This window comes from Lagenorhynchus albirostris, chromosome 11, assembly GCF_949774975.1.
Source record: "Lagenorhynchus albirostris chromosome 11, mLagAlb1.1, whole genome shotgun sequence".
NCBI classification, from domain to species: domain Eukaryota; kingdom Metazoa; phylum Chordata; class Mammalia; order Artiodactyla; family Delphinidae; genus Lagenorhynchus; species Lagenorhynchus albirostris.
The window spans coordinates 7164213-7179776 of record NC_083105.1 but is presented as its reverse complement, the minus strand read 5'-3'; the positions used below and the strand labels follow the sequence as shown (position 1 = coordinate 7179776).

At 46.3% G+C, this 15564-nt stretch overlaps 1 protein-coding gene across 3 annotated transcripts in view; it reads right to left on the bottom strand.

The window, feature by feature from the left end:
• The window catches only part of TCF20 (transcription factor 20), a 97431-nt gene that overhangs the window by 46297 nt on the left and 35570 nt on the right, over positions 1 to 15564 (bottom strand). For all 3 annotated transcript variants that reach the window (XM_060166621.1, XM_060166622.1, XM_060166623.1), the window contains one exon: positions 2671 to 8370. In XM_060166621.1, the coding sequence (XP_060022604.1) occupies positions 2671 to 8334 (5664 nt within the window). In that variant the 5' untranslated portion in view covers positions 8335 to 8370. Of the gene's footprint in view, positions 1 to 2670; positions 8371 to 15564 lie in introns of those variants that run through there.

Below are 15564 nucleotides of genomic sequence, written 5' to 3'. Positions count from 1 at the left end.
TGATTAATGGATTACTGAGCTCTCAGAACTGACTAAAGAATTTTGTGCTTACTTTAGAGTCTTAAATGTTATGTCCCTTTAGGACTTCTGCATTTTAAGACGCCACTGTGGGGGACTTCCCTGGTGGCCTAGTGGTTAGGATTCTGGGCTTTCAATGCCGTGGCCTGGGTTCAATCCCTGGTCGGGGAACTGAGATCCTGCAAGCCAAGCAGTGTGGTTAAAAAAAAAAAAAAAAAAAAAAAAAAAGCCACTGTGTCTAACAAGCAAATCTATTTCAAACTTGGGGCTTTAGGGGTGACAATGATGGTGCAGAGGGGGAAGGAGGGAGAAAAAAGATCCTGTGGGGAAGTGGGGGGGTGGGGACAATGTCTTGGAGGGAAAAGCAAACTCCTTGTGTGGCTGAATTAGAATGTTCTAATTTAAAATATATGTAAATTTCACATTAATTACATTTTTTGACTATAGTTTACAAGCACTTCCTTTACATCAGACACTGTTATAAATTCTGGGGATAATGCAATGATAAAATACAGTGCTTTGTGGGGAAGATGTAGTGGGGAAAGAGAGGACAGTATGAAGTGTCCAAGAATACTATGATCCTGGCTGATAAAACCCTTATTAAGTATGACTGAAAGTCACCTGTACATCTGTCAAGCATGGAAAGTTTCAAATACAAATCAATACAAAAAACTCTCATCTGATTAAACATCACAGACTGAACATACATTTACACACCTGTTTCCTTTCCACAAAATAAAGGGATAAACTTATAAATTCATGAGGACCTGAAGAATGGGAGGGGAAACAAACAACACACAGGAGATGTCCAAATTCTGGAAACCGGAAATAAAACAGAGCAAGTGCTTCAGCAGACTGAAGGGAAGAAGAGGGGAGAGTGCAGGGGAGGAGCCGCTAGAAAGCCAGCCACCTTGTGGCACAGAGCCTGGGAAGCACAGGTGTCTCAGAAAGTGGGGGGTACAAGGTGGGGCTGGAAACCAGAAGATTAGCTCAAAGCCTGTATGAGGAGTTAGGTCCCTTACTCAACCCAGTTTAACCATGTAACTGTCCCCACAGAGGGATACTCAGAGAAGAGAAAGTTGTTGAAAATATCAGAAATGAAAATAAATAAATAAAAGGTTGATTAGATGATAAAGTTGTAGAAAGCATGGAGAAATCAGAACAAAAAGAGAGAAAGAACACAGAATAGGAAAGAAAAGACAAAGCCAGAAGATCAATCCAGGAGGTACAATTCCTAATTAATGGGAATTCCAGAAGGAGAGAATAGAGAAAACAGAGGGAAGGAAATTATCAAAGAAGTAACACATAAACTTCCTGATCTAACAGCCATGAGTTACAGATGGCAAGAAAAGGCCAACCTCAAGGCCTATCATTTGAGATTTCAGAACTCTAGGGAAATGAGAAGATCCTTAAACTTCCAGAGGAGAAAGACTCAACACACATATTAGGGCCTGAATATCAGAGTGGTTCCAGTACTGTCGACTGCAACACTAGGAGGCAGAGGACAGGTCAGGAAGCATGACTCCAAGATCGTGAGAGGCAACTAGATTCTATACCCAACCAACCCTCCATCAAACGTGAGGATGGGATAAAGACGTCCAGATACATAAGATCTCAATGTATTTACCTCCCAAGCATCCTTTTTCTCGGGAAAATACTAAAGGATGATGCACTTCATTAAATGAGGACCCAGACTAAGTAAGGTAAAGACATGGGTAAGGTAACAGCATTCCACAGAGGGAAGAAGTAAATGATGATGACTGTGATGATGAACGCCCCAGGAAAAGTTATGAGAGAACTGACACATATACACTAATATGTATAAAGTAGATAACTAATGAGAACCTGCTGTATAGCACAGGGAACTCTACTTCACTTCGCTGTACAGCAGAAACTAACACAACATTGTAAAACAACCATACCCCAATTAAAAAAAAAAAAAAAAAAGACCTGAAGAACAAAAACCCCCTTGGAAGGAGCCGTTTGGATTGGAAAGATGTGGTCCAAGAAAATAAAAAGCAAATAAAAACATGAATTAATAATTCTAGAGAAGTGAAAAGTTTTAAAAGAAAGAAGTTATATCCACAGTATATATTTCGTAAGTATTACAGAGTCAGATGTTGAAAAATGGGGAAAAAGATCCATAGATAACACAAGTAGCAGTAAAAACTTATCGTTTAGAAACACAGGAAACTGGCAGAGGAATCAGGTTTGAGAACGGGTGAAACAGGGATGTTTGTTTTAATGAGCTGGAGGACACTAGCATGGCCCTGGAACCTGTGAACACATATTGCTGATAAAAGTAAAAAGTGAAACAAATGTCCAAATTACTTAATTTTCTGTCTGTTATTTGGGTCTAGGAGCTTTATTATTATTTTTTAATTGAAGTATAGTTGATGTACCATATTGTGTAAGTTACAGGTGTACAACATAGTGATTCACAATTTTTAAATGTTATACTCCATTTATGGTTATTATAAAGCACTGGCTATAATTCCCTGTGTTGTACATGAGCTTAGGGGCTTTAATTTGGAGGAATCATCATGTGATGTGAAAGAATAAAAAATACGGCTGAAACAAGTGAAGGTGGAAGAAAAGGAATCAAAAAGAAGTAACAAAAAGAGCAACTGGTAAGCGATTTCTCGTACTCACCATCTCTCTGGCTATTTCCAGCGCTTCCTGCAGGCCATAGAGCCTGCCGCAGACCAGGTAGATTCCATTGGCCCAGAGAATACAACCCTCATGGACCCAAAATTCATTGCTGTCAAGAGGTAGTTCAGGGATTTGTAACTCCAACTCGGGGCCACCTTCTGAAGTGGTGGGCACGGAGGGCTTTGAGTCCAAAACAGTCTTTTCGCTGCTGCCCTCGGTGGTTGCTTTTTTACAAGGGAGCCCCCTGGACAGGGACCGGGGGCCTCCGCCACAGTCTTCCGAGCGGTGTCGCCGCTTAAACCTGGGGTGGGCGGCCAGGCTCCTCTGCTCCTTCTGCTGCTGCTGCTCTTCCTCCTCCTCAGTGTCCGTCTTGGAGCCATTTGAAGCGCTTTTGTGCCGTACCTTAACTTTGCTCTGCATTTCCGTGGCCCTCTTAGGAGGCGGATTCTTGGGGAGAGTGGCTGCATAATCTTGGGGATAAAAGGGTCCAAAGAGGTCGCCCATGTTGCGGTAACTGGCCCACTTGCCACACAGACAGCACACCAGGTGCCCCATAACAGAAGACTCTGTCACGACAGGTCCCTGCAGCATAAAGGATGAAGCTGGGAGCACCTTGCTTTCAGTGCTGCTGGGTGGAGGGGTCAGGGACCTCTGACCCTTCCGACCCCTCACCAATTTGGTCTGTTCTTCTTCCTCAGCATTAATGATTGTACAAACGGCTCCAAGTTCACACTTGTTTACTACATGGATATAAGGGAAAAAAGACTTGTTCTTGGCATCAGTTTTATCCAGTGGCTGAGTGGCATACTTCAGCTTGATCTCAGGTTCTTGGGGCTCTACGATGGGAACTGCTTGTTTGGTTTTCCGCTTCCTTGGCTGCGCCCCAGGCTTCCTTCTCTCCCTCCTTTGCCTCTGCTTTTTTGGCTTTGGCTCTCCATCTGCAGAACCTTCTGGTATCTGGGGGGGCTGAGGGGGTGGAGGTGGTGGCTGCTGTTGTTTCTTTTGCTTATTCACACTACCAATGGGTCTCCCCTTCTTCTTTCCTGATGGGAAATAACCCTTTGGGGGGAAACCCTCCTGTTTGGGGGAAATGGTCACTGTATCGTTCTCTTTCTCTTCAGCCTTGGGGTTTGCCTCAGGAGCCAATGAGCCCGCTGGAGGTACATTCTTTGAGTCAGGAAAGATTAAAGGTGCTGTCCCGCCCAGGGAACCATCTGGTCTCCCTTGGTTACTCCCAGGCTTCTGTGAGGTTGCGGATGTCATGGCACCAGGGGGTTCCTTTCCAGCAGTGGCCGTGTCTGGGTGTGTCTCGGTCTTCACTTTGTCATCCCCACTGCCACGCCACTCCTCCGAAGATCGTGCAAGAGGCTTTTCTACGCTCAACTCCTGGTTTGTTGGACAGACTAGGTCAGACACCACCTCACCTTTTCTTTTCTCCATCTCGGCATCCTGAACAGCACCACTCCCGCCTTCGGGAGGGCCGCTCTTCAAAGACAGGATGTCATCCAGAGTAACCGTGTCTCCCCCAGCCTCCGCACTGTTCGAGGATGCACTCCTCCTAATGTTTGGGGATGTGATCTTCTGAACGATAGCTTCCAATTTCAACCCCCGTCCTTTCCGTGGGGGCAGTATTTTGGTCTTAGCAGGACTTGTGAGGGTAACAGCAGGGCAGTTTCTACCATCTGGACTTGGAAGGTCCTTGGAGGATTCTCTCTTAGGGATGGACTTGATCTCCTGGCTGTGAGAAAGATGGGCATAGGAATTGAAGGCTTTATCAGCACCTTCTTTTGATGGGTGAAGGAGGCGCCCTTTATCTTCAGCGTTACTGTTCTTCACATCTTGTGACTGTCTCTTACTGGGAATGGGAGAGATAAAAGAACGGACACGCCTCCTCATGATTAAGGGGTTTTGAGAAGAATGATCCTCTTGACCTGGAAGCCTTAGCATAACATTACTAGGTTTGGATGACTGTGTAGACTCAGCTAGCCCATGTCCGTCGGTCTCATGGGGTGGTCCATACCTTTTCTGACTGGACATTCCTGGAGGACCGCTGCTTTTGGCTGGAGAAGTTTGCCGAGAAAGATCCCAACAAGATTCTTGTTGTAACTTCTGGGAGCCGTGCTTCAATTCGATGCCTTTGTTAGAAAGACCATCACTAGACATGAGGCAGCGCCCACCATCCTGACCGCTGGGGTCATGGTAAGTCCCCATCGGTGGGCCATACATCATGCCATCTTTGTCATTCTTCAGGGGGCTCCGTACTCGGTCAAGAAACTGCTGCTGCCTTGGACTCTTGCGGGGTCCTTCCTGCCTGTGCTGAGCCGCAGCGATCACTCCCTGAGCAGAACTGCTGCTCCAGTCCTTATATTCCTCTTGTTGCTGTTGGTACATCTGTCTCTTGTAATGGAGCTGAGAATTCAAACCTGCATTGGGGTCCCCATAAGCATGAGCGCGAGTGTTTGTGTGATAAGCAGAGGCCAGGCTTTCTGAGTTGGGAGAAAAGGGAGTGTGCAAAGAACTCCTGTTGGCCCTCTCTGAAAAGGTCATATGTGGGTTTATGTGATGAGGGTCTCCCCCTGGGCCTCTGCTCCTCCCAGGGGACATCTTCAATTTTTCTGAAAAGTCATGATACTGAGAAGGGGAACGACCCCTCATGCCCTCCCGACCACCAACTCGGCCAGGGACTCGCCGCATTGGCGTGGGTCTGCCGTCCTGTGGGCCATAGTCTGAGATGGAATCATGGGTAGCTGCTCCAGGGCTGGCGTTGCCTCGGTAAGACTCATGCTTGATGCTAGCAGGGTGGCAGTGGTCTCCAGATTTCTTGTTGTTGAAACTAGCTTGGGGCTTGGATTGTTCAAAGTCTTCCTCTTTTATCTGCCCACTCTGCGATTTCAGCTTTGTTTCCATGGACACCAACCCACCTGGAAGAATGACCGACTGACTTAAACTTGGATTGAGACGTTCATTCCTCCCAAGTCTGGTGTCGGCACCCATGTGTCCCAGTGAGTGAGCCCCCGGGTCTCTGACAATCTGTCTTAGTGGAGAAATATCACAGATCACTGATCTTCTTTCAGAAAGGGAACCCCCGGGCTCATGGGCTGATGACTGAGGCTCTATTTCAAACTTTCTGGGAATTGGATAGTCAGCCAAATTGATCTGTTTCATTTCAGGAGCCGAGCCACTTGATTTCCTTTCCCAGGGGCCCCAGTGGGGATTTTCTAATAGGGAACCAATGCTTTTGTTCAAAAGGCCCCTGCTAGCTAATTCATTCGTTTGACTAACTAACACATTAGGCCTTGTGGCTCCTTCTAGGCCACCAGCCATGCCCTGGTGCTCCTGAGTACTCCTAGAATATCTCCTGTCAGGGTGGTGGTGGTAACCCTGAAGCACTTCCTGCAGGAGGCTAGGGAACTTTTCATTCCTACCCTTTCGCTCCCCATGGCCAGTGAAGTCCCCCTTATCTTGTCCTGTAGGAAATTGAGGAAAGCCACTGACATTTCTTGGCACGGCTGGCCCAAAGCTATCCTTGTAACTATAGCGCAAGCTTCCAGGAGATTTGCTAGGCTCAGTTCTGCCTATAAAACCAGAGCCCCCTGTGGAGTGCCCGCTCTGGCCGTTTCCTTCTCCATTGTGGTTGGAGTTATTATCTCCATTTTTGTTTCCTTTATTTCCTCCTCCCGGAGGCTCTGGCTGTGGAAGTGACGCATGACTGGTTTCCTTTCCCCCGCCAGTGCTGGGTGGCCTCTGAGTGGCTGCAGGATCATCCTCTTGGGAGCCTTTTTCTTGCCCACCAGGTTTTTCTACCCGACTTGTCATAGCTTCCCGGGAGACAATCACCCCAACTGTCTTCTCACTGACTTTTGGGTTGCCCTCGGATGACAATGGCATGTCCTTAGCACCTGGTGAGGCGGTCTCTTCTCTGGCTACAGGACTGGCACTGAGTCTGGGGGCTTCATTCTGAGTGACTTGTGCTGGTGAGGAGCCTGCTTTCTCTGAGGCTCCACCCTTGTAGGTGGTGTCAGAACTGGTGCTCTGGCCACTTAGCTGCCTCACCCTCTCACCTTGATCCTCGGAACTGCTGGAGCAGCCTCCATCCAGCGACTCTGCCATAGGGGACTTCAGTTGTTCTTCAGCCTGTGAGGAGCCTTCGGAGTTTGTGCAGCTGTCTGCTTTCTTAGAAGATGAAGAAGGCCTCTTGGAGGTCTTCTTCTGAGGTGTCAGTGCATCGGAAAGTAGCATGTGTTGAACAGTATTAGGAAGGTTGGCCACTTGCGTACTCAGGGCACTCAAACTACTCAACCCAGGATCTGTCAGCCGCTTTTCTGGCACCCCTTCTAGTCCAAACCCTTTGAAGCCTGCAGCATGAGAATTAGGACTGGGCATCATTGATGGGGTTGGGCTGAGTTGAGGCATTAACTGTAGAATTCTGTTTCTGGAACCCATCGGCACATTGCCTTGCCCACACTGGAGATTCTCCCCACTCTGCATAAGAGGAGATGGGGTAGAGCTACAGCTTGGAGACTGAACCACAGAGGCAGCCGGGGAAGGGTTAGAAATGGGGCTGAAGTTCTGGTGAAACTGCATGGGGGACCTCACAGGAACCTCGGGCTGGCTGTACTGCCCCACCTGGCTTTGCAGCGGCAGCTTGGTGGCAGTGTTGGTATACTGCATCACATGCTGCGGATGCTGCTGCTGCTGCTGCTGCTGCTGCTGCTGCTGCTGCTGCTGCTGCCCCTGCTGGGTCCCTTGTGGAATCTTCGTCTGTTCAAAATTCTTCATAGATTGAGGCTGATAGCTGTAATTCGATTGTGTTCCGTAAGCCTGTGCATTAGAACCCACATTATGTCCTTCGTACTGGGATCCAGCATTCACACTGTAACTGCCGTCATAGCTCTGTCCAGACTGGCTGAAGCGTTGTGGTGAAGGGAAGGAGGAGGAGGTCGTGGCAGAAGACTGGTAGTGTTGGCCAAACTGACCCACTCTTAACTGGTAACCAGTGGCAGAGGCTGGCAGAGTTGAGGGCCGCTGCATCGGCTGCATGTGGGATGAGCCGGACGCTGGCTGGCCAGTGGCCTGCGGCAGAGGCTGATGGGACTGGTAAAGCTGCTGTCTCAACTGCTGCACTTGCTGCTGCTGTTGGCTGGAAGGCTGCTGCTGGTACTGAGCGCTCCCTGGAGAGAAAGGTCCCGTGTAATCCTGCTGATAATGAGACACGCCACCAAGGGCAGAGTGCTGTGCTTGAAACTGGCCCACATGACCCTCACTCCCATACTGATTGCCAAAGCTGCTCCCCTGGGGGGGTCCATAGCTCTGCACAGGCCCAGAAGGCCTTCGCTGAGCAGGCTGCGGGGTTCCGGCTGCCACGGGGTCTTTGCTGCCTGCCATGTAGTAAAAGTCTCCAGCCTCTTTCCTGAAACCCTGGTAGCCCTGATGGCCGGAGGTTTCGCTAGCCATTGCCGCTGCTGCAGCAGCAGCCGCTGTTCCTCGTCGTCCACCACCACTGCTGCTGCCACTGCCACCACTACTGCCACCTGCACCCCCAAAATTCTGGAACATCTGGGCCTGGCGAGGGCTGAACTCTTCTATCCGGGATGAGCCGTGTACCTCCTGTGGGTAGCTCTGCTGGTTTCCGTGGTAACTGCTTTGCTCCCGGAAGGACTGCATACTGTTCAGCAGCACTGCAGCAGGCCAACAGCCCTCCTGGAAATGGAAGAAAAAAAAAACGAGTATTAGACATGCATCTCCTCAGTACAAATAAAATCAAGTTTAGAGATGGAGGGGACGTGAAAATTCAGATGCCCAGATGAAATTAACTGGTTTGAATTTCATCTCCTTTATTTCTTATCCTATCCATTTCTGAAGCTGCAAATAAGCAAAGAAACATCCATAAGAGTGAGGCAGAAGTCTACGATAGTATGAAAAGAAACATTCTGGGTAAATACAAATTCAATACAGTAAAAACCTCACTATTAGATAAATGAGCCCCCAAAATATGGGGCTATATTATTATTATCAATAAAAAATCCAACAATTTTTAAAAAGTCTTCCAGTTATGGTGGGGGAGGGGTGAGAAAAAAACACTTTCATATAGTTTGTTTCATGTATTATTAGACTGATTATTGAACTGAGAGTCTCACTTAATGATGAGGCATGGGAGGGAGGGAGACGCAACAGGGAAGACATATGGGAACATATGTTTATGTATGACTGATTCACTTTGTTATAAAGCAGAAACTAACACACCATTGTAAAGCAATTATACCCCAATAAAGATGTAAAAAAAAAAAAAAAATGATGAGGCAGTTACTCCCCTCCCCGACTCTGAGAAATAGAACTGGCCTGAGAACAGAAGTCAGCTCCTTATATCCTAATGCATGTGACTGCAGGTTTACTATAATTACCAACAACCTGTGATGGTGGGTGACCCCGGGACACTCAACTCTTAACACTGCATGGATTCCTTATTGCTTCAGTCAGCTATACAATCTTAGGGGTTAACCTCTTCTTGACACATAAGTATGTCCAAGCCCCACCACCCGCCCCCATCCTCAACTCCCAGGTTCAAAGGGCTAGGCATCATAAGCCAAAGTAGCAGTGATTATTTGTCCAGATTCTTTCCGGAGGTTTGCAAGAAGTTTTAGCATCTCTGACCCCCATGTAGTTTTTGACTTGCCAATCTAGTATTCACAAAGTTATTATTGGCCATTCCTATGAAAGAGAGAATTCAGTCACACAGGAGAACAGCAAAAGATATAGAGGAAAATTAGAATTCACCAAGCCTAGGACCTAGACTCTTTCCAAAGTCATCTGATTGGGTCAACACTTTGCATTACATTTGCTAATGTAATTCTCACGTAATATAATACTCCTCTTAAACAATTAATCAAGAGCTGTTTTTTTAATTGGAGTATAATTGCTTTACAATGTTGTGTTATTTTCTGCTGTACAGTGAAGTGAATCAGCTATATGTATACATATATCCCCTACCTCTAGGTCTTCCCTCCCACCCCAACCCCCCCATCCCACCCATCTAGGTCGTCACAGAGCACCGGGCTGAGCCCCCTGTGCTGTACCGCAGGTTTCCACTAGCTCTCTATTTTACACCTTTTGCCTGGGCCTGTCTCCTCAGAGTCAGAGATGAATAAGACAAGGTCAAACTGCTCCAAATGACTTTAGAATCAATTATTCAAAAAAGAAATTACAAAACACACATGGGCTAGGGTAAGTTAAGACAAAGTTTTCCTACAATGGCTTATGAATCTACTTTCTTAATTCTCTCTCAGGGGAGCTGAAAAAGAAGTTGCGGGCAGGAAAGTCAGTGATTCTTTTAAAAGGTGAGTTGGTAAGCTGGATTCCGTATCTCCAAGCCCTGCAGTGGCTCCCCATTTCATCCCAAGTGAAGCTGGTCTGGGAGGCCCACCCTCCACCTCCTAACTTCTCTGACGTCCTCCTCTGCCACTCTCTGCCCTAGTTCTGTTGTCTCCTTGCCTCTGGGCCGGGCCACCAGCATTTCTACACAGGAACTTTGCTCTTGCTGGCGATGCTCCTCCTCCAGAGGCACACGGCTTGCCCCTTTACTTCCTTCCAGGAACCAGTTTGGCTTTCCCCTGGCCATCCTATTAAAAAAACAGCTAACTCCACACCCTCACCTGGGCCTTCCTGATTCCCCTGCCTTGTTTCCTTGTATTTATTCCCAACAGGTACATATGCGCTACTTCTATACTATCTGTCCCCAGCCCCCACTAGAATGTAAACTTCCAAGGGCAGAGACTTGGTGCCTTGCTGTAATCCTCCTGTCATTAAAACAGTAAGGAGCACACAGCAGGCATTCTATAAACCAGTAAATGCACAAGAAGTAAGCTTCAGAGAACCAGGCGAGAACTTCCATACTCAGAGGTGGTGGTGTGGCAGTGAGATGAGAGAAGAGCAGGAAGAGAAAATAGAATATGACTGATCTGAAAGCAGAGCTAGATGATGCCTGAGATCCTACCTGTAAAATTATCCAGTTCCAGAGGGAAAAACCCCCACTTAAGTCCATATGAGAGCTGTGAGGAGACTGCAGAAATTAAACATGGACCACAGCTGAAGATGGTCAGCAACTCTAAACTCTGAAAGCTTGACCTACTTCTTCCTGAAGTATCTTAAGTCTAAATAGCTAGACAAGAGTCTACTACTTGGATACTAAGTTTGATTATATAATCACATGACCCAAAGTCACCTTTAAACATTCAAGTACAAATAATCTCAGAATCTAAAGGAAACCTCTTCTCATCCTCTTCAAAATGCCTTTGCAACAGACAGCTATCTTCTGTGTTCCACTGCATCTGCTGGGCAACAGATAACTCCTATTGGAGTGCTTACTGTAGTGCTTGATACTGTACCAGCACTTTACAAGCACTGACTCACTGAATCCTCACAAAATCAGCATCCTCATCTTCCAGATGAGGAAACTGAAGCACAGAGTTCACAAGGCTGGCCTGGCAGTCTGCACCTTCAGGCCACGTTCTTAACACTATAGTACCCAGAGGATCTAATATGAGTCAGTGACAACTGCCACTTATCCTGTCAGAGGTCAGCCTTGAAAGTGGATGACCCCACCAACAATACTTTGAAGTTATGTGCTTCTCTATTCCCCTCTCACAAGGACCTCCCCACTAAGCCACTTAGGGTAAGTTCGTAAGCACCTTAGGAACTAAGACTGTCAGGACCAATTCTGTCCACACAGGTATTTTTCCTCTTTGTGGTGTCCTACCCTAGCTCTTAATGCCAATGGCTTTCTCTACATGATAAAAGGCAGCTACTAAATCTGGCAGTTTAATGAAAACCTTCCTTGAGAGATCATCTCTCCATAAATAAACATCTTACATGTTGTTTAATTAATCCTTCTGTAAATAAAATCAGTCTTCTGAAAAATGAGTATATAAACAATGTTGCCACTTGCTCCAAATTTTTCCTCAGCAAGAGCTGCTAAGAAGTAAAGAACACTGTAACATCAGCACTTCCCGCCTCCGCCTCCGGCTGCCTGGCTCCTCAGAGAATCCCATCTCCAGAGTGGGAGACAGATTTAGGTACAGTTCCTTCGGAGGTGTGCTCTCAGCCCTTCTCAGAGGTTTCCTGTCCTGTATGATGTCATCCTCTTCCCTATTGTTATTGTTCTGGTTTATGGACTAGATGAAAAAAGACTAGAGAAAAAAAAAAACCACAGCCAGGTATCTCCTGCAGGGTATTAGTCAAGTTAAACACTCTCGGTACACATGAAGTATCTGATCACCAGAAAGTGGGCGCAAGTTCATTTTTTAGTATTTCCAAGTAAAGCAATTAGGAAAACCAAGTATACCAGCAATTGAAAATGTAAACCCAAAGTACTAATTTTAGCAGCAGTGTATAAAATAAGCTACTAATAGATAATTCCAATACTGTCCCATCATTTAAGAAAAGTAGAGCATCAGTGTAATCAGTTTTATAGTTTCATGATTAATAGTGGCAAATGCCTGAATTTCCTCGTTTGAATGAGTACAGATGCAGTAAAGAAAATATGACACTCTAAAAGGAAGCAAAGTCACCCATAAGGAATTTCTATACCTAATATGAAAAAGGTTTACCAACTCGCCTCCCTCCCCAACTCTCCCCTTCCTGGTTCTCTCCCATTTTCCTAAACTTCTGAATGGTTTCGGGAGGGCTATGGAGGCGCACTGGTGAAGTCCAGAACGTAGTGCCTTATGTGTTCCATGGTTCATGATCCAGAGTCCACACTGACCTCACTACAAGCACTGCTTCCCCCTGCAGCCGCACTCTCCACCCTACCCCAGGGCCAACGACCTTGCCATCTTGTAGAAAACCAACATTAGCCTTCTTTGTCCTTCTTCCTCCTCGTGTCCGATATCATCCCACTCCCCAAACCATTCTCTTCTCCACGAAGTTTTCCAAACTGTCTTCAAGACAGTTTCCTTGAGAGATCTTTTCCAGTACCTGCCTCCTCTTTTATTCAGGTTTAACCTTTGATTTTCTGCTTATTGTCCTCCCTTACCTTGAAAAAATGCTTTAATCTTCAAGATGTTAACAACACAAATACTTGTAGTTATGGCCCTTGTCTGGTGGATTATTCTGCTTTCCCTCCAACCTTACTCCTCACCCACCTCCATCCTACTGTCTCTGGGAGGGGGCACCATAGGGACCGTCAAGAGGCTCCACTGCCCCTCTGGCTTCTGGTCCAGTTGCCTGGAAGAGGCAGGAGGAGGGTGAGGAGGAGGAATTTACCCTCCTGGCTCCCACCCTGCAGTGGCTGAGACTGGCTGAGATGACCCACCAATGGCCAAGCCCCGGGTGGGCAACCTCAGCAGCCACCGTCTCCAGGCTCGAGGAATGGCTTCCTCCTCTTGCCTTCCAGGCCCAGGGATACTAACACCTCCTGCTACTGCTAGCCCAGGAGACTCCACTTTCTCCACTGGTGTCCCCAGTCCCTGCTCGCCCTTTGTAAATAGTCCCAGTTCTGCACTGTGGACAACTCAGCAGCATTGTGACCACCCTCTTTCTAAGTTCTCCTCTGCAGACCAGAACCTGGGAGCTACCTTTTCAGAACCCTTTTTCCAGCATAATCTGGGTTAGAGTTTACAAAGAGGAGCACAAGAAAGATTTGAAAGGCAGAAGAAAAGGAGACGGTAATACTCCCGGAGGTGGCTGCAGCAGACGTGGATTCCTAAGCGGCTTCCCCATGAGCTCACAAGAACCACTCACTGTGGTGTTTCAGTGTGAGATGATCGGTAGCAGCTTCCCTGACCTTCCCAATCCCAGTTCTTCCAATGGTTGGGTAAATCCTTAATTCCTCTATCAAAACTCTTCATACCTGGAATAGAAAGCTTCCTTTTGCCTGAATGAAACAATTAAATGCTCCTTAAATTACCCAGTTTGAGTGTGCCATCTGTTTCCCACCAGGACCCTGACTAATATCGTTCTTCTCTCATTCCTAGGATTTCAGAGTAGAATATTATCACTTGGGAAGGGAGAGACTTCTATTTCATGCAACATACCAGAGGGTCTAAAAATCCTCCCATAACAAAACACCTATAAATGTCAGACAAAATGCACAGCCAAGCTGCAAGGAGGAAAGAAATGCCCAGGATTCAAAATTGGTTGGGACTCTGACCGCCAGGGATGGGGTGGGTCAGGTATGCAGGACTTACTAACCATATGGTAATGGTTTTAATGACAAGGCCTCCAGCCCTCTTTTGGTGGTGGTGGGGAGACAGAACAGTCACTTTTGCATGTAAAGACTCTAGGCAGTGTCACTTGTGGCTGGATTAATTTCCATAAAGATGACAAAATACATTTTTAGGCAGTCACCAACTCATTCTCAAGGACAAAAATGTTCTTTCCTCAATTGACCCAACTTCCTATCCCCAAGGAGAACCACGATCACCTCTTAGACATCCCTAGGCAAGATGCTTGAGAACAACCTCAAACTCATCTCTTCCTTGAACTCTTTGTATTTATGGTGTTACCTAATCCTGTGACTTTTCCACCTCTTGGATTTGCCCTTTACCTCTCCAGCCTTGTCACTGCCATTCTCATCTTTCTTGGACTAGAATAACATCTCTAAAGGTCTCTTTCCCAGAACCAATCACCTGGAACAGCTTTTCTTCACCTGCTGTTTTGACAGCATTGCCTCCCCACATGCCTTGAAGCCCTCTGGCATCTTCCCAACCCAATTTCTGCTCATCTCCACCCTCTCAATCAAACCTGCTCCATCCGCTCTGGGCCATCGTCCTGCCCTCACCTTGAAGCCATCTCTGAAACATCCCTAGGTCCACAAATTCCTTCCTACTGAGTCAGGTCATATGGTTCCCAGAACCTTAAGAGCTCCTGAAATGTGACCTTTTCCACAAGTCTTCCTTGAAGCAGGTCATTTGTTAGCTTTTCTCTGTTAGTAAAAACAAACTTAGTGAAGTGCATTTGCCTTTAACCACTATCTAAAGGTATGCACTATTGATGATAATAGCTACCATTTATTCTGTGTGTCAGGCACTGGGTAGTTTTACATATATTTCAACTTATAGGTGGGAAAAAAAAAACCAGATAAATTATGTAATTTGCCAAAAGTCACTCTTCTAGGATAAACTGAAGCTGATATCCTATAACTCAAATTCTTTTGGTTCTAAAACCCACTTTCTCTTCTTTCACTGTACCACAAATTGAGCAAGGAGCACTTAAATCCAGGTTTTAAATATTCCTAACACTTTGGGTCTTCCCTGGCGGTCCAGTGGTTAAGACTCCACGCTTCCACTGCAGGGGGCACAGGTTTGATCCCTGGTCAGGGAACAAAGATCCCACATGCCTAGCAGCACAGCCAGAAAAAAAAAAAAAAAAAAAAAAATCCTAACACTTAGACAATAACTGTAGCTATCACCTATTTCCTGCATCTCTAACACAAGCCACACACTGTACCAGGCACTTTACATAAATATTAATGTATTTAATCCTCACCATGCTCTAACAAGTATTAGTGCTCCTTTCTGTAAAGTGGAGGCTCAGAGAAGTTAAACAAGCAAAACATTCATAGTAAACAGACAGGTGGGATATGGAATGCCCACCCCAGAACCCAACCTGTACTTCTGACAGAAGCCTTCCATGAAACAGCAGCAAGACTTTGACAGATTGGGAGTTATTTTAGAAGGAAATCTTGAAATTTTCCAGAGTTGAGTTGACTTTCTATACCTGGGTAGTTCTATGTTGTTTGCTCTATGTATGTGCAAACATGGAATCTTCCTAAGTAGATCAGGCAAAAAGATTTGCTCAAGGTTTTGATTTGATATTTCATATTCTATATCATATTTGCAGATGAACAGAGCTTAGACCTTTCTTGGTGGCTGACAGGTGTCTCAGTACAATTAGGCCTTA